We start from the raw sequence: 21,978 nt of genomic DNA, 5'->3' as shown, positions 1-21,978 counted from the left end.
TCGGTGCATTGAAAGGAAAAAAAAAAGTGGGAATTCTCCAGAGCTCTGCATGTTTATTTCCACATTCCAGCAGCTCCAAGCTTGGATTTTGCTGAGTCTGAAGCAGGCCCCGTGCTCTGGCAACAAAATTGTAGAACAACTGATTTTTTTTTTTTTTTTTTTTTTTTTTTTTGGGGGGGGGGGGGGAAGATATTTTCCCTTTCTTTTTAACTGGTTCCAGTTGTACATACTGTCCTGGAAACATTCCTGGAGCGAAGCTCCGACATCCATTCCACAGCTGAGATCCTTGGATGAGCCAGACACACGCACAGACACACTCACACGCTCGGGAGACAGCAGCAGGCACTAAAAATAACTCACTGAACCCCTGGAAAGGGCTGGGGATGCAGCTGAAGTCATTCCAAAGCCATTTCCTGGAGTGGGATTTGCTCTGCTGTGCTCTCCCAAGGCTGGGGGAGGCAGGATTTGGGAATATCCCCCCTGGGTGTGTGGTGGTGGCGGGGAGACACTGCTTGGGAGAGCCCCTGAGCCACAGTGGGGGACAGGGGAAGGGTCCCAGATCAGCTGGGAATTCCCAGCTCTGGGAAGGATCCTCCTGCTGTGGGAAAAGCAATTCCCACTTCAGGGGAAGCTGCACTTGCAGATTTTTTGCATCCAGAGGTTCCTGGCTGGGGCTGCTTCCTCAGGGCTGGGCTGCAGCTGGAATGGGATCCCTGGGAGGAAGGGGGAGCTGCTCAGGGCTTCAGGTGCTCCTTGGAAGGAAGGTCTTATGGAAGAAAATCAGGGTTTTCTCTGCTGCTGACACTCATTTATTCACTCTCATTTATTCTCCTCACACCACCACAAAAATTTGCTGTTTGCTCCCAAATCCCCACAGCCCTGGCAGAGCTGCACGTGCATCCCCTGGCGCTTTTATCCTGGGAAAAAGCCTTTCCACCTGCCTCATGAAATAATGAAAGGGACTTGGTGCAGCTTCTCCTCCAGCTGCAGTGGGTTTGTTGCATCCCAGAGCCTAATGGGCTCTGACAGGGCCCTCGTGGGCAGAAGTGGGTCAGGCAGAGCTAACACCCTGCAGCTCCTGCACTTTAAAGCACTTCTGCTTCAGGCTCTCACAGGCACAGACTTCAAATTGCAGCTTTGGAGCCACCCAGAGTGAGGCACCTTCCTTTCTCTGGGAGGTTTTGGGGTGGAGAAAGGCCAGATTTGAACTCCTGGGGCTGTGCTGATGAGTGAAGGAAGAGTTATTGTGTGGGAATTTCGCTGCTTTGATCTCAGGGCAGGATTAACAGGTCCTGCGTGTTAAAATCCTTCAGCACAGAAGATCCCCTGAGCAGTGCTGGACTCCCAGTGTGACCCCTCCACACCCTCACCCATGGCCTGATGCCACTAATTTGGATGCCAGGCTCCAGAATCTATCCCAAATCTGCCCCAAAATCCTCCTCAGGCCCCTGTGTGTCCTCACTACAAACCCCTCTGCTGCCCAAAAAGAAGAAGAAAAAAATTCTGCAGTGCAGGACTTTGGTGAATCATCCTCTTCCTTTATGAAGGGGTTTTGTCACCCTTCCAGGAGCCCAAATGGCAAACACAGGGGACATCAGCAGTGCCACCAGCACCCAAGGGGACAGGAGGAAGCAGCCCCTTACCATGTGATAATTGATCATTTCCTGCAGGCTGTCCCCGAATTTCTCCAGGCACTCCTGCAAAAACAAAACCAAAAAGAAGGTAAAGTGGCAGTGAAGAGAAGCAGCTGCCCCTCACTGCCAGGGGTTCAGGAGAGGCTCAGGAAGGCTCTGAGGAGCCTCTGCTGCTTGGCAGGGAGGTTTTGGAGCCATTTGAACCTGTCCTTGCCAGTCCAGAGCCCAGATCCACGTGTGCCTGCGTGGGCTGGTTACCTCCCAAATCCCTGATGCTCACTGACCTAGATTCCCACAACCTTCCTCAAAGTCTGCATCTGCCTGCAAATCGTGCATCTCACCCTGACCTTCCAGCTTGGTGTTCTCAGGCAGCCTCTGCATCCCTCCAAGCGTAAAATCTCATTTTAAGTGGCTGCTTAAGCAGCAGAAGGGGCTTGGATTTGTGATCCGTTGGATCCACTGCCAGCAGCAGGGATCTGAGCAGCCCCCAGCCCTCCCTGTGCCCCCTGCCCCACCCCAAACTCACCGAAATCATCTCATCCTTCTTGCACTGCTGCGACAGGTCCCGCACCCCGCTGACGAAGTGCTTGTTGGTGGTGATGTAGACCTTGCCAGCCTCGATCATGCCACTGCAGAGCTTCACCAGCTGCACAGGGACACAGGGACAGGCTCAGCACTGGGATTGAACCAGCCTGGGTTTGTCCCACATCAACCCCAGAGCTTTGGGGCAAACACCCTTCCCATTCCTGCTGTGCTGGGAACCTTCACTGGTGGGAGCAGGGATGCAAATCCCACCCCAGGGCATGTCCTGCTGTCCACACACCACTTGTCACTTAGGGACAGCACTCCCAGGCTCTCCCCTGAGGGCAGATGGATCCAGCAGCCCGTTTTTTCCAGGGGGTTTCTCCTGCTTGGTCCATCATGAAAGGAACCTGATCACACAGATGGGTCAGGGAGGATCCAGGATTGACTCCTTGGTGCTCAGAGAAAGGGAAAATCTGCCTAAAATCTCTTTGGGAGCATCAATCAGAGCCCAGCTGACTGTTGTACTGGTGTGTACTGGTGGAGACTGGTCCTGCTCTTACCTTGGAGTGGCAGGAAGCCAGAATTCAGCTTTTCTATCCCGTTTTCCTTTACTCATCTGCTTAACCCACCCCAGCTGTGAGCAGCCAGTGCCAATCCGAGCTCCCTCACAGCTTAAACCATCAGGACTGCAGATTAATGAAATATTTCCCACATTCCTGCAGCTCCAGGAATCTTTGCTGGGAGGAATTCCACCTCTGGGACTCGGTGCAGCCTTTCTGATGGACCTGGGAAGAGCCTTTTTATAGGGATGTCACCAGGGAAAAGTGGGGTGGCTTCCCCCTCTGGAATTTGCTGCAGCACCAGGCACCCATTCCCAGACAGCCTTTATTAACTCTGGATAATTTAACAGCTGCAGGGAACATGCCCAGACTTCCACAGCAAACTGGGAGTGGAGCTTTAGCTTGGAATTCTTGGCCATCGGCCTCTCTACTTTCAGACCAAGCTCCTTGTAAAACAACCTAAAGATAAACTCATAAACCAAAGGATATTTGCAAGAGCAAGGGCTGCCCACTGAGAAAATATTTTTGGGGTTGGTTGGTTTTGTTTGCTTTACCTCGTCCCTGTCCTGGGCTCCTGAATTAAGTGGAAAACTTGCTGCTGATAATGAAAAACAACATTTTACATCCTCAAAACCCAGCAGCTTTTTAGGGATATTCGTTTTCCTAATGAAAAATGGGTTTTTTTTCCTGCCAACCAGCCTCACCTACAGGCTGGGAACGAGGAGCTCTCTGCTTTGGTTGGATGCCAAAGCCCTGTGTGCTGTTTTGGGGCTTGGGGTTTGTTCTGTTCCTGCAGCCCCAGGGCTTTGGGGTTTATTTTGGGGTCTGCTCTGTCTGCACTGCAGAACAAGCTCTGTAAAAGCACAGCTGAGCAGATCTGAGTGCATAAATAAAAATATCTGGGGTCACACGTGGCCCATGTGAACCTCCAGCCTTCTCTCTCACACCCTCCCCTGCCCCTGCAATCCCAAGATCCCCTCCAAACCCCGGGAAGAAAAGCAAACAGCTGCAGTTCCTTCACATCTGGAGCCCAGACTGCACTCGGGGTTTGGATGGAGCCTCTGGAAAGGAAATCCAGCCTCTCCTGCAACGTGGCAGCTTCCAGAGCACCTCTGCAAACAAAGCCCTGTGGCCAAGGCTGTGTCCCCAGGAGCTCAGGGCCAGCCAGCCAAATCCCAGTCCCAAGGGAGCAGTGGAAATGGGATAAAATGTAGGAAATCTCTGGCTGAATCATTGCCACTGTTTTACCCCCAGTTAAACAGGTGATATAAGATAATAATTCATAAACCAAGGGCTCAGGGGCACAGGAAAAGGCAAAGTCAGGCTTTGTCAGGCCAGTCCTGGCAGCTCTTTGGGACTAACATTCCCACCTGGAAAGGCTGCCCTGGGCATCTCACACAGGAGAGGAGCTGGGCCATCCCAGGCTGATTTATTAGGAATGGGAATGATTTATTAGGATTTATTAGGAATGGGAGTGATTGAATCTGGTCCAAAGTTACCCTCAGAGGAATTAATCTGACCTCCAGTGATTCTCCAGCTGCAAATCCCAGCCCCATTGCCCTGGCCCCGGGCTGACAGTGACTCCTGCACTTCCAGCTCCATCCTCCTGGCTCCGGGATTGTTCCTGGCACTCCAAATCCCCTCCCTGCAGGGCACTGTGCCACAATCAGAGCAGTTTTCACCCCCTGCTCTCTTTAGGGAACCCAAATCCTTCTGCAGCCTCCCCAGTGCCACCAGTGCAGACAAAGCACTCCCAGCAGCTTGATGAGTAAATAGGTTTTATAGGACACAGCCTTGCCTAGGGCTTGTGGCTTCCACACAGCTCATTTCTCCCTCAGACAGGGGCTGTGGGGAATCTCAGATAAAAAGCCAGCAGCTCTTCTGGCTCCTCTCCTTCGTTTCTTTCTATTTTTGTTAAGAAACAACATCTCAGACGAGGAGGAGCGGGGGTGCAAAAGCCAACTTCCAGCACAAACTTAGGCCCAAACTAAAAACTGGGTCTAAAGAATCACCAGCCTAATGCAAAATGGCCAGACTGGTCCCTCAGAGGGCACTTCCAGTGTCACATCCCAGAGAGTGGCTGAGCAGCAATGGGGCCCTTGGGTCCCCGTGAGGACAGCAAACACCTCCCACCCCACACGATGTCACGGGCAGGAGGGTGGAGAGGGGACAGCCAGCACTGGGAGAACTGCCCAGGGCAGTGAGAGCCCTCTGGGATGCAGGAGCAGGGCGAGGAGGTCCATATTCACCAGCTGGTGCTCCTGTCCCAACTCAGAGGTGCCCTGCCAGGCCTGGGGACAAGCCTGGGGTGTTAAACATCGATTTAACAGCTGGAAGTGGGCTCGGGTTTTAGGGGAGACCTGCAGGGATGTTATTGCTGAGCAGGGACTCACCAGTCCCCCTCAGACCCCAAAGTGCCCTCACCTTGTCAAGCTTTGCCTCGATCTCCACCACATCTGTTTCCACCTCGTCGATGGTTGCCCTGCAACGAAACAGCGACGAGGAATCATTAACTGGCAACAAGGAATCATTAATTAGCAGCGAGGAATCGTTAATTGATGGCTTGTGATGACTGGGGAAGAGGCCAGGAAGGGGTGAGCAAGGATCAGAGGGGCTGAGGGCTGCGTGGACAGGAGGAGGGGCTCGTCATTCCCACTTGGATGTTTCCTGCTGCTACAAAAACCTCAGGGCTGAATCGCTCAGGGGAAGGCTCAGGAATGAATTCCAGGCATGGGGAAAGAGATGGAGATTATTCCATTATTCCATCTCCTGTCAGCACCACAGAGAAATTCAGGTGGGTTGGGAAGACACCCCCAGCAAACTCATTGAGTGGCTTCGTTCTGCTAATTACCAGCAGTGCTAATTGTCACAGGGATAACCATTGTTCCATCCATTCCCATCAGGCACAAATTCCCTGTTCCAGCCTCACCAAACCCCATTTCCAGGCTGTACCTCTGCCTGAAGAGGTGAATGATGACCTTTAAACCTCAGGAACCAGCACTCAAACAGAAACAGAGCAGCCCTTTGGCCACTGAACACCAAAAGGCTCCTCCACACACGTGGGGCTTTGCTTGGATAGGGATAACTCTGCTCCAGGATTCTGGGATCTGCTTCCTTTCCACGCCACTGGACAGATGTGACAGTGAGGAGCTGCAAAGGTCACCGGGCCTCCCTCTCCCAGTGAAACATTAACATGACATCAGCCACTTGCAGGAGGCATTCCCAGACTCAGGAATGTGGTTCTGGAATGATTTTTGGGAGGCCAGAGTCCAGCAGAGTCCCTGCAAACCTGAGAGTGCTCCCTGGCAGAGCACTAGAACACGGATTTCTTTAACCACACACCTGGGAATGTGGTCAACCTCCCACCACCCCCCTGCTGCAAGGATTTGAAATCCAAATTTTACTGCAGGGAGCTTCTTAGGTTTGTGGGATCAGGAATTAAAAGGTTGCTTCCTGAAATATTCCAGCCAGGGTTTGAAAAAGTCCAGGGTAAGGATGTGCCAGCTGCAGGGACAGCAGGGGAGGGATGGGATTCGGAGGGACATGAACTGATCCTGCCCTCAGGAAAAGGACAGGACACCCCCAATCCAAGGGAACAGCAGAATTCCCGAAGGAACCATCAGGATTTATGCTAACTCTGAGGCTCTGGGTGTCTTCACCCCAGGAATAGTCTCCAGTGAAGAAGTGCTGGGTTGTCCCTTCTTTTTCCTCCAGCAGCCTCCAGAATCCCAGCAGAGCCCTCAGCTCCCTCAGCCTCCCTGGAAAATGAAATCCAAGCTGGAGCCCAGCCGGCCCCGTGCCCAGGGCTCTGGCCACCATCGATCTGCCACCACCAGCGCTTGGAAAACACAGCCAAAAAAAGGGATTTTTTTTCCCTGGAATAACGCAGCGCTCCCGCTCCGCTGCCTCCCATATGGCCGCCCCACACAAAGGCAGCGTGGCTGTGCCCGGGGCAAAGCTTTTGGAAAGAAAAGGAATCATTAAAGAGGCTCCTTTCAGGCTTTCCCCCCTCTCCCAGCTATTTTTGTTCCCCGGGTTCGGGACTCGTGTGCCTTCATGCATCGCGCTCCTGTTGCCAGATCCAATTTTTCCACTCGGTTTCCTCGTGCTGCTGATAGCTGGACACAAAAACCAGCTTGAAAAAGGAGAAGAGCTGGTTTTTCTGGGGATGCTTTTCTTTCCAGGGAAGCAGGAGCAGCCATTGTGGAAGCTGGCAGCAGATTTCCTGCCAGGAGGTGGAGAGAGCATCTATAATTTCCTCCCCATTTTTATCCCGGCCCGTGGATATATTTGGACTCTGTGGAGGAGGGAGACGTTTTTGGGGCTGGGATCTGTTGAGGGGTGAACACGACGGGCTGTGGCTAAGAGGGCACGAAATTGGAGCTTTTTATTTGGGGTATGGGCTTGATGGGAAAGGTTCCAAAGGGTTTTAATCCAAGGGCAGAGATCCCAGGGATTTATTTGGCTGGGATTTATTTATTTATAATGGAGTTCCAAGAAACAAAGGGGGACATTTATCCATCTTTTTCAGGTACACTTTTATACCCAAAGGAAGTCCTTGGGGAGAGGAATTCTGAGGCTGAGGTGGGGCTGGGGCAGTGCAGCCATGCTTCCATTTGGGATAAGCTGGAAAAGGACCCCAATACTCAATCCCAACTCCTCCCACACACCTGATCCTGCTGCCCAGGGATTTTTCTTTCTGCACCTGAGGACCTGATCAACATCTGATTTCCCACCCTTCAAGGGCACACCATGCCCAAGTCCATCCCTGGGTTTTGGGGGTTGAAAAAACATCCTTTTCCTGCTCACTGATGCAATTCCAGAGCCCACTGATCCTGCTTTCCTTGAGGAATAACGATTTCAGTGCAAGTGCTCGCAAGCTGAAGGCTCTGCCAGCTCCATTCCCAAATTTAAATCCTCCCACCACTCCCCCAGCGTGTCAGAGATGAAAGGCAGAGCCTTCCCAGTTACACAAGCAGGCTGAGGACCTGGAATGACTCCTCAGGGATGAGTTAATGCCACCTCAGCACTGCCGAGCTGCTCCATCCGGGAGGAAAATCTGGGAATGGGAATCCACATCTGCTCCCCACCCATCCCATCCCATCCCATCCCATCCCATCCCATCCCATCCCATCCCATCCCATCCCATCCCATCCCATCCCATCCCATCCCATCCCATCCCATCCCATCCCACAGCATTTGTGCCTCCTGAGCGAAGCCCAGGCCCAGGAGCGCTCGGGGATGCTCAGCACAGCCTCTCCCAGCTGCAGGAATCCAACTCTGCCAAGAATTGGATCTTTTCACCCCCCCAAAAAAAAGCTGGGCAGCCCCAGAGCAGCTGGAGCCATGTCCTGGCTGGGTGCCCTGCGTGTTTCCTGATGCTCTGCTCTTCCTGCTGAAGCTTTGCCAGGCCTTTTTCCGGCAGGAGGGGAGGGAAAACAATCCCTGGCCTCATCTAAAGCCCTTCTGAGTTTCCTTGTCCAGAGAAAGCAGCGATTCCCCACAGCCCAGAGGGCTCCACATTGTGCATTTTGCTTTATCCTTCAGAGAAGCCACTCAGAAACGGCAAAAATCCACCAAATGTGACAAAAATCTCACCAGAAGAGGTTTTTCTATCCCGTGGGGATTGGAATAATGAGCTCTAAGAGCAGAATTTGCCTCATGCTTCCTCTGACTTGCTCCCAGTTCCAGCCAGGCACCAGGATCCCAATCAGCTGCATCCCAAAAGCAATCCAGGCAAAGGATCCCTGGAAAACTGATCGAGCTGAGGCTGTGGCTGCGTGGGAGGCCAGAACTGGATTTTACAGGCTGTGCTTGGAGAGAAGGATGGACAAAACCAAAGGGAAAATGTCCCCCTGGGTGTGGGTCTGGGATAGCACAGCCACAAAATCTCTCTTTAGTTGGATTTTCATCACCTCTGACTCCTGTAATAGCATTAAAAAGAGCTGGGTGGTGGCTGGAGCCATGATCAGGCCTAACAGAGCTGGGATCAGCTGAGCCTCGATCCCTACCTTGATCAGCTCCCTTCCCAGGGAGACTGCACGCACTCCCTGAGGAATCCACCTCTGGCAGGAGCCGGGGATCCTCCGGTGACCACGGCCATGGATTCCATGGATAAATTCAGCATGAAATAATCTCCTTTCACCACAGCTGAGGCACGAAGCAATCAGCAGACATTGCCAGAGAGGCCTGGCTGCGTTTTCCTGCTTTTCCTCCAGGCTGGAATCGCGGCCCTGGTTTGCTTGGCATCTCTTTGTTCCCTGACACCAACACCCGCGTGAAGAGCAGCCGAAACCCAACCCCAAAACGGGGATTAAGAAGCAATAACGTGACCTAAAATTGCTCCGTTACCTCTGGCAACCAGCAGGAGATGGGAAACAAAAGCATTAAAAGTGTAATTCCCACTATTAAGTGCTCTCAAATCGGCCGCTCACCCTCCCAGCTGTCAAAGCTGCCTTAATTAACCATTCCCTTCGTTCTCCTTGGGAAGTGCTGTTGGTTTTCCTCACTTTTCTGGCAGGGAAATTTAGAAATAATACAGAGGCTGAGGGGTTTTGATGGTCAGGAAAACACAGGGGTTTTCTGCAGGTTAGGGCGGGTGAAATGGGTGCAGGGAGGGCTCGTTTGTCCCTAAAATGAGCATTTTTACAGAAAATTGTGCAGAAAATTGTGTAGAAAATTGTACGGGAAAAATATACAGAAAATTAGACAGAAAATGATAGAGAAAATGAGACAGAAAATTGTACAGAAAATTAAAAACACATTTATACCCAAAACCTCTCTCAGTCAACACCCAGAGCTGCAACTCAAAAGCACCTCAGAGCTTTTTCCTTCCCAAAGTTCCCCCCAAATGCAGCTCCAGCTCCTCGCAGCTCCAAGTGAGCTCATCCCACTGGGATCCCAGCCAGCTCCCAGGGCAGTCAATGGGAAGAAATCCCTCCAGCAGGAGCAGGAATGCTTCCGGAGAGCTTCCCTCCCTCTTCCTGCGCCGGTGCCAGCTCCGGCTGATTTGTGGCTCTCCCACGTGGGAGCCAACTACTACAGGGTGTTACCACTCCCCTACAAACTCCTGTGTTCCCATAAAAGCCTCTCCCAGCTGGAAAGGAGGGATGTTGGAGCTCCCCTGAGCTGTTCCCAGCTGTTCCCAGGATCCCAATCTCTCCCCTTTGGATGGATCATAAATCAGGAGCGCCGCACTCAAAGCTTTTGTACCTCGTGCTGTGCCCCGTCAACACCTGAGTGGGGAATTCCTAAAAATCCCTCCTTGCACCAGGAATTCAGAGGGGGATAAACCCCCCTGGGTGAGCAGCAGCAGCAGGAATGACTGTCAGATCCAGGGAAACAGCAGATCCCTGCCTTGCAGTGACAGCTGCCCCCAGAAACATCTTGCATGGCCAGGGAAAGGCTCCTGTGTGAGCCTGATGTGGTTGGAAGGGAGCCCTTGGAATGCTCAGATCCCAGAAAATGTTATTTATCCCCCCCTGGAGCAGCTGGAGCCCTGCTGAACCCAAATCAGGCCGCTCAGGGCCCTACAAGATGTGGCACTGCAGGGATGCTCAGGGTCTCCCTCGGTTAATTCCACAGGACAGAGTGATTTCCATGGCATTTCCAGAGGTCAGGATACAAGCCAGGAACTCCTGGATCCTGTTCCTGGTGGCCACAGCATCCCTGGGAGCTTTACCACCATCTCTGTGCCCCATTATTGCTGTTAAAGACTCAGGATGATTAATAAATAGCATAAGTAGCAGTGGCAAAATGCTCAGAGGTGGGACCTGTGGGTGTGCAAATATTATTACCATTATTATTACAATTATTATTATTATTGTTGTTGTTGTTGTTATTGTTATTATTATTATTATTTCTGACTGATTTCTATTTGAAACAGAGTGAAGCCAACGTCTGCCTCGGTGAGACGAGCTCTGCCTGAAATAAAAAAGGGGGGGTTTGGCACAAAACCAAAGCATTTCTCATCCAACTCCTTCTCCCAGAACCATCAGCAGCCTGACAAGGGCACTGACAGCTGCCAACTGCCCCAACTTTCTCCAGGAATTCAAATAAATGTTTTCCTTTAAGGAAAAGAGGATGAATTTTATGGATTTTAAGCTCCACCTCCCTATCTTTGTCTTCTGCCAGACGCTGTTTTTGGAGGTAAAATGAGGTAAACGCCACTCTTTTGGATTTTTAGGTCGCTCTTTAGGTTTTTAGGTAGTTTTGAATAATTTATGAACCTCCCTAAATATCGATCTGAGGGCTCCTGTGCCCTCTGGTATCCACAGTTCTCCCTCCTTCCTTCCCAAGGATCAGCGCCCTTTGCATCCCTGTCCATGGGAGTATCACCATGGCAACGGCTCCACGGTGACGGTATCCATGGCAACCACACCCTCCCGGTGATTTCCATGGCTTTTTCCTCCTGGAAATGGCCGGGGAGTGGTCAGGGGATGAGTGCGGCCACAGGTGTGTGAGGGTGAGGAGTGGGGATTTGGGATAACATTGGAGATGGGAGTTTAAGGAGAAAAGGAGCTGGGAAATGGCATCAAACAGCAGCTCAGCCTTCCCAGCTCACCTGGAAAAAGAGGATTTGGGAAGGGAATGAAGGGAAATCCTGGATCAGAACTCCCTCCATGAATCCCAGCCACTCCTGAAGCCAAATCTCCCTGAAAACACGGATGGAGCCATGCGTGTTTCACACACAGCTCATGGCTCAGGGGGGAACTAAGGCACAAAAACGGGGCTCAAACTGTTGAACTTCAAAGAGAAAAAAGTCCTCTGAGCCCTGGGCCCAGTTTTAAACTGGATTCCTGTCGGAAGAGTCAACCCAGAACTGGGCAAAGGGGTTTTTTTCTGCTTCTCCCAAGCAGCCACACGTGGGCCAGGCGCAGTCCTGTCCCCTGCTCCTCTAAAAGCCACCAACCACCACTTCCAAGCAATTCTAATCCCAGTTTCTAATCAAGCCAGGCTCCCCCATCACATTCCCAGCAATCCCAATCCTTAGCCCTTGCTCTTCCACACCGCCACTCATCCTCTTCAGAACCTGGCTTTGAGTTTCAATGGCAAGATCAAGGCAAGCTGGATTGAAACTCATTTTGGTGGAAGAGCAGTGACACTTCAGTAATGCTGAAATTCTGCAAATTCGAATTAAAGAATATCTGGAGTTGGAAGGGACCCACAAGGATCAAGTTCTCCAAGTGCAGGTGATAAAGAACACAGAGAATAGAAAATAGAAGTTTTCAGTTCCCCCCGAAGTTGCTGATGGAGCTTAAAGACTAATGAGCAAAAAAGATGAAAGAATGTCCAAGTGGGCACAGGCTTCACTTCTCTGTCTGTGCATCAGTGGGAAATCCTGCCTTTCCCACCCTTGCGAGATGAGATCCCGGTCTGGAAATCAGGGAAAATGCCCCTCCACCATTCCCGAGCCTGCTGTTCCCTCCTCTCTCCCATCCTCGTCAAGCTCCTGAGCAGCTTCATTCGCTCCCTTCAGATTCCCGGGAAAGGCAGCCTTTCCCTTGTCCCCGTGTCATTTATCCCCTTTTATCCCTGTCCCCAGCTCCCGTCTGGCTGCGCTGGGGGAGGGAATTCCCGCAGTCCCCCGCTCGCACAAAGGAAAAGTCAATGTTTATCCGGTTCTTTGGGATGGAGATCACAGCCCGGCCCACCAGCCTGGGATAAACGCCTGGGAATGCCAAATTCCAAGGGTGGGGCTGGCCAGGGAGCTGTCTGGTGGCTCGGAGCGGAGTCTGGGCTGTGTCCTCACCTCTGGCATGACTCGGGCGAGTCATCACCACCAGCTCATCGCTCCGTGTCTGCGCCAACGCTGCCACTTCCACGTGCTGCCAACTGCCCTTAATGACAGCCGTGAAAGGCACCGCTCCCAACACTGCCAGGCATTTATTCACACCCCCTCCAGTGCTGACAAGGCAGCGGCACAAAGCTCCAGACAAAACCCTGACCTACATTCGGAGGAGTTCTGCTGGGAGCTGCCACATGTGATGCTCCTGCTCGAGTCAGCAGCGTCCACCTCAGCAGGGAATGCACAGCTGGCCCTTTCCTGCTGCAAAGATTATTTTTTTCTCTTTTTTTTTTCCAGCCCCAGAGCAAAGATTATTTTTTTCTCTGTTTTTCTTTTTTTTTTTTTTTTTTTTTTTTTCCAGCCCCAAAATTGAGGGCTCTGCTGCTGGAGAGCAAAGCGAGGTTTGAAACACCCCGTGACACTTCAGATTCCACCCAGGACAGGGCAGTGCTGCTTGGAAATCCTCTCGGAGGCACAGGCTGGGCACAGGGGTGGCACAGCCCGCTCTTGTGATGCCAGCAGGGAAAGGAATTCCCACAGAACAGCTTAACTTGTCAGAGGAGGAGGACAGAGCTCCTTCCTGAGCTCTTGGAGCAGGTTTATCTCCCTGTCCTCATCACACCCTGCGGGAGTGCAGGGACACTCACTCATGACTAATTATCTTGCTTAATCAGGTTAAGGAAAAAGGCTAATTTTGCTGGAAAACGCAGATTTCCTCCCTGATTTCTGTCCCTGTGAGGAATTGGCTGCTGGAGCTGGAATCTCCCAGTGCTGCTCCTCTGCCTGCCTGGTCCCAAAGGGAGCATCCACGAGGTTCCTGCCCCAAACAGCTCTGGCAGGGATAAAATCTGGCCCAGGTGAATGCCAGGATGGATCCCTGACAGCATCCACAGCACCAGGACACCTGGAGGAGGGAATCCTCCAGGAGAAAGTTTGCTCAGACCCTTAAGGTCTAACCTGGAGGGTTAAATTAATCAATAAATAAATGATTCCACAGTGAGAGCATTCCCAGGGCACTGCTTCATGCTCTGGAAGCAAAAACCAGGGAGAAAACCTCCAAAGGTGGGTGGACATCCCAGTCACCACTGGAAAAAGGCTCAGGAAACAACCCCGGGGAATATGGAATTGAATATGGAAAGTTCTCCAGCAGGGATTGTAAACCTTCCCCTCACTCCCAGCAAATTCCATGTGGGATCTGCCATGTCCCAGAAGCTTCCCCCAGCTCCATGAGCGGGAACCAGGGTGAAGAAACACTTTTGCCAAACCAGTTGCACTGGTACAGCCAGTGGAACAAACTGGATCCAGGGATATCCCCAGTATGGGATAAAATAAGGAATTAACGTCAAATCCTGCTGCATTTAAACCCCCCCAGGTGCCTGGCTGTCCCAAGGCTGAGCTGGCAGACATGGATGGCTCTTCCTAAGCTGGGAATGGGGACAAATCCTGGTTTTTTGGCTCCACCTGCATTCCAGCAAAAACAGGGTCCCACAAACTGGAACCCCACAAAAATTCCATTCACAAATCCAGTCTTTTCCTCATGGCCGAGATAAACTGAGGGAAAGAATTCTCACCCCAAGCCACAGCAGGTCAAGCTGCAGGTTGCTAAATTTCCCTAAATAAATAAAAATCTGTTCACTGTGCTTTTATTCAAGCAAACAGGGAATAAAGCCAGGCACAAAAGTGAGGAGGAGGCATTTGGAGGGGGTATTTTGGAGGTCTGTCCAGATGTCCTTGTCCATGGAGCTGTGACTGCAGCAGCCACTTCCAAACACGTGACAGATCTTAAAATAGGAAGCATAAAATCCCTTTTTTTTCCTAAATTTGCCTGTGGCCTTTTCTCTGGAACCACAAAGTCTTGGATTTCTCCCATGTGATCACTCATTAGCAGAAGCTGCAACTTTAATAAAAAAAACCCTCCAAATATCACAAATTAATGATCAGCCCATCATTTGGGCAGCAAGGGAAAGCAGACGGGTTGGATTTCCTGGCATGAGCCACACATCCCCCACTGCTGCCACAAATACCAGCCTGAATTCTGAGCCAGAAGGGCAGGACAGCTGCAGAATCAGGGGAGAGAGGCTGTGGGTGGCTGAGGAATTGCAGAATTGACTGGTAAATGTCTGCATGTTAAACCCAGGCCTTAAATCACACCCCACGAGTGACAAATTAGGCCCTGCAGCTGGAGGCTGAGGCCTGGTCACTGATGTACATCAAATTAGAAGACATCAGTAGGGGTTAAACAGGATTTTAATTCAAAAACAAATCAGTTTGATGCAAAATAGGGCAGCCCTGCACCTTGCTGGTAACGGTGTGGTAAACTCAGGGCCTGTAACTCGCTGGAATTCCACAGGAAAGTTGTTTTGGGGGAAAAAAAAACACCATTGGCAGCAAATCTTTCTGAGAAACCCTTCTGCCTCCAACCAGAAAGAGCTGGAGCGAGGACGTTGTTTAGTCTGGGATGTTATTGCTGGGGAGAAAGCTTTGTTTTATTCCTAAATATTCACCCTGCCCCACACGGAGCACACCCAGCTTGGCCGGGATGCAGGGCCTGCGTGCTTGGAACCTCCAGCTGGAATGCAGAGGGATCCCAGGGAGCCACGGGAGCAGGGAACAGTCAAAGGACACGCTGGCAAAACCAGGGGATGCTGCAAGGCAGGAGGGGGCTGAGAAAATGATGCAGGGAGGGAAGGGTGGGTTAGTAAAGAGAAGTGGGAGAAAGGAAGGGAAAAGTGGTTTTTTTGCCTCTCCAGGGCAGAGTTTCCACTCATCCATGAAGCTGCTGATTTATTCCAGCTGGGAATGCAGCCCTCAGCTCCAGTTCTGCATCCTGGCAGCCAAAGAGAGCCACGGCTTTGCTTCCTGTGCCACTCTGTGCTCCAGAACCCCGGGCACCGCTTGTGCACCTGGGCTGGCTCTGCTCCCTCCTCATCCCCTTCCCATCCCCTGGAGAGCCAAAAGAGAGAGAAAAAGGGGGAACTGTGGTGGGAAATGGTGAGAAAGTGCCATTGAGAGAGGCAGAGCAGTGGCAGGTGTCCCTCTGGGGCCGTGGCAGGGCTGAACATCCCCTGGCTCCCGGCACAAATGCTCCCACACGCTCACACTCCGGCTCTTGTTCCCAGGAGCTGCGGGACAGGGAACCATCTCTGCTCTGGGGGCAGGGGCTCATCCTGCTCTGATTGCTGCTTGTCCTCGGCCTCTGCCCGGCGACTTGGAGCTCATGGAGTGCCCGTGGCCCCGCACGTGGGGCAGGGACAGGCTGGGCACGGGGACAATGCCCTCCCTTGTGGCAGCCGCCACAGGAGCTGCATTGTGAGCCCCACACTGGGGCTGTGTTCCCTTGGCTGCCTCCCCACGATTCTCCGGCTCTGTGAGATTCCCAACCCTCTGCCAAGGCTGGGCCTTTTCATGCTGGCCTTGGCCTTCCCATTTCCCATTTCCCAGCACTGGCAGCCAGGGATGACATTCCCCGCTCTCTGTCACCCCACTCTGCTCACAGAACCCCCAAATTTCTCCTTTCTGAACCCCAGAAAGGGCCTGGATTGCACGAGGAATGTGGCATTGGTACTGCTCCCTGTGCCAGCCTTTTTTTCCCTGTGTTTTCCTGCTCTCCCTGCTGAGACATCAGGAAAAATCAACCTCCCAGAGGTTCAGGTGCCTGCTCAGCCCCTTCCCTGAGCACAGGTAAAACAGGGACACCTGAAGAATGCTAATGGGATAAACATCATCCAAATCCATGCAAATCCATGGGAATTCATGAATTTCCAGTCTGGAAGCAGCAGGGACACTCAGGACTGTCCAGTCACGCTGGCATCACTCAGAAAATCCCCGCTGGTCACTGCAAGACCTGACCCTGCTTTGCCAACATCTGCTGATGTCCAGTGGTCCTCTGTTTCCAGGTGGAAGGAATTCCTTTTTACCCCAGAAAGCAGCGATATCCAGAATTAAACTTTTTGGATCCACAGTGCATGGAAGAGGACAGTAAACATGACATTAAAAATCCCCAGCCCACTGGGAAATACTGGGAATTACTGGGAAGTGCTGCCCAGCAGATCCAAACCAACCCTGCATGACACCTCAGACCCCCTGGCATTCAGGTGCACAGTTTCAAACCAAATTGCTGCCCTTGAATCCCAGAAAATCATTAAATAATCCCAGAAAATTATCAAATAATCCCAGAATGTCATCAAATAATCCCAGAAAATAATGAAATAATCATGGAAAATCATCCCGGCCCTGCCCAGGACTCCCCAAAAATCCCACCCTGTGCCTGAGAGCATTGTCCAAACGCAGCCTTGGGGCCGTTCCCATTCCCTGTTCAGTGCCCCACCACCCTCTGGGTGAAGAACCTCTCCCTAAAATCCACCCTAAACCCCCCTGGCACAGGGATCAGCTGGAATCTCTCCCCCACAGGCCCAGAAGGAGCCGTGCCCCATTACCCAAAGGCAGAGAGAGCATCCACCACTTTCCCTGGATAATCCCTTAATTCGTGTGGCCTCCAAAATAATCCTGTTGAACACTTCACACGCAGCCCAGTCGAAAACCAGATCCCAGGGAAATGCCCAGCCTGCCATTCCCAGTTGCCTTTTTTTGGAGGAGCTGCTTCATTCCCTTTTTCCCTCTGCTCCAACAGGTTGTGCCCAGCCCTCCCCATCTTCCCGCAGCCCTAATGAGCCTTTGATTAACACAACACAGCTTGCTGCACTTGCAGGCCAAAAGATTTTTTTTTTCCCCCATTCCAAGCTGGCAACAGCTCGTCTGCAAGGAAAATCATTCCCATGCCAGCTCCGTGGAGGATGGAGGAGCAGGATGGGGATTAAGACGTGATTAGCTCGGCCTCTTTGGAGGGGAGTGGGAAGAAAATGTTGTTACTGATTCATGCAGACAGATAAGGGAACAATTGCTCTGCTGATCCAGCGTGGCTGGGAGTCAGGGATGTTTGTGTGCCCTAAAGCACTGAAAAACAAGCTCCCATCACGTCCTGAACCCACACAGGAATCAGGGAATTAGAGGGGGGGTGTGCTTTAGGCATTAAATCCCTGAGGGTCAGAAAGTGCTCCCTGAAATCAGACTCTGGAGGCTAAAAAGACAACTGTTACTGTTATATTAAATAATTATTATGATTGCACCCCAACCTGTGTTCTGGGGTACAAGAACAATTATTTCTCCTTTCTCAGAGCACACACATTGATTTCTGTGTGCTCTGCCCTTCCAGCTGCACGTTCTGAGCAGGACAATGTCTGGAAAGGTTTCCTCCCGCTGCCAGAAGAAACAAAAGTCTTGGATGAGGGACGCTGGCTGGGGAAAAGAGGGGGCTGGCTTTGGACTGGGCTCTGAAAATGCCTTTTCTCCCCTCTTCCCACTCCCTGTTTCTCCTCTGATTCATGAGGAAACCACAAAGCAAACTCAGGGCTGGATGAGATTTGGATTTGTGAATGTTCTGGGTTTTGGGTTGGTTTTTTTTTTTCCCATTCACTTCCACCCCCACCAGCCTCAGTCTCCTCCCTTCTCCCCAGCCCAAAAACCTCTGCAAACTTCCACAACCAAAACCTGGCCTTGTGTTTAATTACCTTGTACCTAATTACCAGCACTGGGAGTGATAACGGCAGAATTCAATGCTCTTGTTTGGTTCAATGCTGCTTAATTTGATTTATCCTAAGCTTTACAAACCCTTTAAACACCTTGGTGTGAGGACAGGCTTAGATAAGCCAAAGACCAAAGTTATTCAGTGGCTTTAGGTGTTAGGACAGGCTTAGCTGAGCCAAACCCCAGAGTTACTCAGCATTTTTAGGTGTGCATCCCTCTGCCTCTCCAAGCTCCTGCTCTGAAAATCCCATTCCAAGACTTTTTTGTGACCCTCCCCTTTGAGCTCATCCCATCCCCAGAAGGTTCTGGTGCAAAATCCAGCAGAACCAATTAAAATTACCTCTGTCACTGCTTTTAGAACATATTTTATGTACTCCAGCCTGTGTCTACTCGATAATGGGATTGAAAGGGATTTTTCTGAAATTTCACGAGCCACCCACGTCTTTCTATAGGCACTGAAGTGCTTTTAAAATTCCCCCACCGGCTCTAAAATGAGATTGATTCCCCATCTAACAAAGAATTGAGGGAAAAAAACTCTGCTAATGCTTGTTTACAAGCTCTGGGTGATACAAGGATGGATTAATCTGACTGGAAAGGCTGGAAAAAATCTCCTGAAAAACACTGGAAAGAGCTGATGGGGTTTATCCAAGGTTTCCTTTCCTTGGGAAACAGGTCCTGCTGAGGGCTGAGTGGGAGGGATCACACATCAAAAGCTGGATTATGCAATCCCAGGGCTAGGAGCAGCTCAGGCTGGGGTGGCACTGGATCCGTGGGGGGTTCCAGAAAGTGGGAGCTGCTGGGAATTTTCTGGAGAGGAAAAAAAAAAGAAAGGAAAAAAAAAAAGATTTTCTGGAGAAAAATAAGCATTTTTTTTTAAGAAAAAAAAAGGTGATTTATAGAGAAAAAATAAGTATTTTTGGAGGAAAAAAAGGTGTTTTATGAAGAAAAATAAGCATTTTTTGGAGAAAAATTCCTTTGGAATTTCACAGAATTGTGGGATCATCTGAGGTTTGAAAAGATCTTGAAGCAGCCGTCCACCAGCACCGTGTTCACCACTGAACCACATCCCCAAGTGGGTTTGGAACATTTCCAGGCATGGTGACTCCACCTCTGCTCTGCTCCCAAAATTTACACCACCTTCCATTAAAAAAAAATTCCCTGATATTCAGTCTAAACCTCTCCTGGCACAACTTGAGGTCATTTCCTCTCCTCGATTTCACATCATGGGAGTTTCTTTGACTGATTTTTCAATGCTGAGGTAAAAATTGGAATAAAATCCAGAAATTCCTGCAAAGCTGCACTCCCAGAGCTCCAGGAGAGGCCAACACCCAAATCAAGAAGAGAACTGATCCACCTGATGCCTCATCCAGGGCTTAAAATCATAAAATGACACAAGGTTTGGGTTGGGAGGGACTTTAAAGCTCATCCAGTTCCACCAGGAACACCTTCCACTACCCCAGGGGGCTCCAAGCCCTCTCCAACCTGGCCTGGGACATTCCCAGGGATGGGAATTGGATGGGAATTCACTCTTCACACTGCCTGGCAGACAAATAGAACCCAAAAAAACCTGAGAGGTGATCATCAAAAGCAAGCTGGAAACAGCAACGGAAAAGGACTGGGAGCTGGGAGGAAATCCAGATGTTCCCAAGCCTGCAGCTGCTCCAGAGTGGATCCAACAGCAAATGTTCCCACACAGCGTGGAGAAATGGCTCAGCAGCGCTGAGGAGAAGCCCATCCCTGCCCACCTCACACATTCCCTGCCTGGATTTTCAGTGGGAATGCCAGAGAGCAGGAGAAATGCAGAGCAGTGCTGGTCCCAGAGCCAGCGCGGAGGGAACATCGCCATCGCTGCAATGGAGCCTCAGCTGCTTTTGATTTAATTAACGAAGGCCTCGTTAGCCTTGGGAAGCAGCAGCTCTGGGAGGGCTTTGAAAGGGCTTTTTTTTCTCCACACATGAGCACTTCTGTTCTGATAATCCCATTCCAAAGATTAACAAAGGGAATATTTCACCACGTGCCTCGTTCAAAGGAAGGGAGGGGAGCGAACCCCACGTCTGCCTTCAGCTGCCACAAACTGCTGGCAAAATATTCCTCCAGGCTGGATCTCCACCTCCAGAGCCACTGTTGAGGCCATCCAGCAGGGATCCACAGGATTCCCACATTCCAAGCCAAGGATGCTGCTCTGGCACAGCCACCTGCTACATTTTTGGGCAGGTGAGAGGTGGCAGAAGAGGTTTTGGGTCTAAGAGGAGGCAGGTTGTGTTTGGAGACCCTGATCCATGGAATATCCATTTTTCCAGTGTTCTGCACAGCCAACATCCTCTCCCTGCACTGGGAAGTTGGGAATGCAGAGTCCTGAGTGAGATGTCCCAGGAAGAAAAGGAACAAGGAAAGGATTTGGTGCCTGGGTTTGATTTGAGGCTGAGTCAAGGCCAAGCCACGGCCCTGGATTCTCCATCCTTGAGATCACACAGGCCTGGACTGGAAAACAACTGCCAAAAACTCCTCAGAACTGGTGGCTCTGCCACACCAAGAAGCCCAAAAAGCACAAAACTCAGCCTTTCCCCTGCCCAGAACCACAGGGAGTTTGATTTGTTCCAGGGGTTAATGCTCCAAAGGGGTTTTTCCTCCATCCCAGGCACAGAAATGACCCACCACCACCTCAAAACCACCACGTTCTCCTGGGGAAAAGGCAGGAACAACACCCAGCACCCTGCTTTAGTTTCCTCCTCACATTTCCAAGGCTCTCCGTGCAGGCACGAGCTCAATTTCAGCCCTGCCAAGCCTTAACGCGGCCTTTGCTCGTGGTGTGAGGGCTTCCTGCACATCCAGCTGATGTAAATAAGGAATAAGAAAGAGATGGATGCTTTTTCTGTGTGAGAACACCCAAATGTGTGCTCCAGCTAAGCAGAAATAGTGGCTGGGGCGGTTTGGGCCTGGTCTGGAGCTCGGGGTGCCTTCAGCCCGGCCTGATCCCACAGCTCTGATCCTTCCCAAAGCTTTGCTATCAGCCTGGGAACACCCCCAAAATCCCTGAGCTGCTGCTGCTGATCCCGGTTTCCCTTTCTGCCCAGAAGTGACAAAGCAGGAGGCAGCTCCTGCCTCACATTCCGGGCGAGCCCACAGGAAACCATAAATCACCGGGAAAACACAACAGCCAGGCAGAACTCGCAAAAAGGCCAACACCAGGACGGCCTGAGGGGCTGGGGAGAGGGAACAGGGAGCCAGCAAAGAAAACCAGACATAAAGTGGGCACTAAACCCCACTTCCACTTTGGGAGGGGTCTTGCTCCAAAAAATAGAGGAAAATTGAGGGGGGCAAGTAGAATTTTCCCCTCTTTCAAGGGGATATCTAGAGGCACAAATATTCCTCTTCTTCATGGCCTTCCACCACCCCACTGCCTCTCCTGTAAAAAAAAAATAATAATAATAATGATAATAATAATGGTAAGAATGGTGGTAATAATAATAATAATAATAATAATAATAATAATAATAATAACAACACCCTTTTGGCAGGATACTGTTGAGCCCCCCCAAGTGTCACCTGGCAGAGGTCTCAGGTGGCTTCAGGGACACAGAATGACCCTGCCAGGGGCCAGGCCCCAGCAGGATGGGCTGTGGGGTGAGAGGAAAAGCTGAGTTTGTGTTTGGAGGGAAGTGGGAGAATCTGTGAGGTGCTGCCTTGGTTTGGTTCCTGGAGCCCATTTGGGGTGTCCCAAATGGATCTGGTGGGGTCAGTGCCACCTGCCTGGCCATGGGAGCACAGTGCCAGGGGTTTTTGGCATTCCTGGGAGCTTGGCTGACACAGAGAGGAGAGGTTGGTTCAGCACATCCTCAGTGGGACCATCCCCTGGGGAATCTCCTGGAAAATCTCTGGGACAGAACCT

General features: G+C 51.2%; 1 protein-coding gene across 1 annotated transcript in view; it reads right to left on the bottom strand.

Moving 5' to 3' along the window:
• Positions 1-21,978, bottom strand: part of ACAP3 (ArfGAP with coiled-coil, ankyrin repeat and PH domains 3) — a 72,181-nt gene that overhangs the window by 34,925 nt on the left and 15,278 nt on the right. The window contains exons 2-4 of the mRNA XM_069034947.1: positions 5,144-5,201; positions 2,161-2,280; positions 1,644-1,697 (exon numbers count right to left, since the gene is read on the bottom strand). Coding sequence (XP_068891048.1) covers positions 1,644-1,697; positions 2,161-2,280; positions 5,144-5,201 — 232 coding nt within the window. The remainder of the gene's footprint in view (positions 1-1,643; positions 1,698-2,160; positions 2,281-5,143; positions 5,202-21,978) is intronic.

This window comes from Aphelocoma coerulescens, chromosome 21, assembly GCF_041296385.1.
Source record: "Aphelocoma coerulescens isolate FSJ_1873_10779 chromosome 21, UR_Acoe_1.0, whole genome shotgun sequence".
Lineage (NCBI taxonomy): Eukaryota > Metazoa > Chordata > Aves > Passeriformes > Corvidae > Aphelocoma > Aphelocoma coerulescens.
The sequence above is the reverse complement of the archived record's forward strand: the minus strand, read 5'-3'. Positions and strand labels throughout refer to the sequence as shown.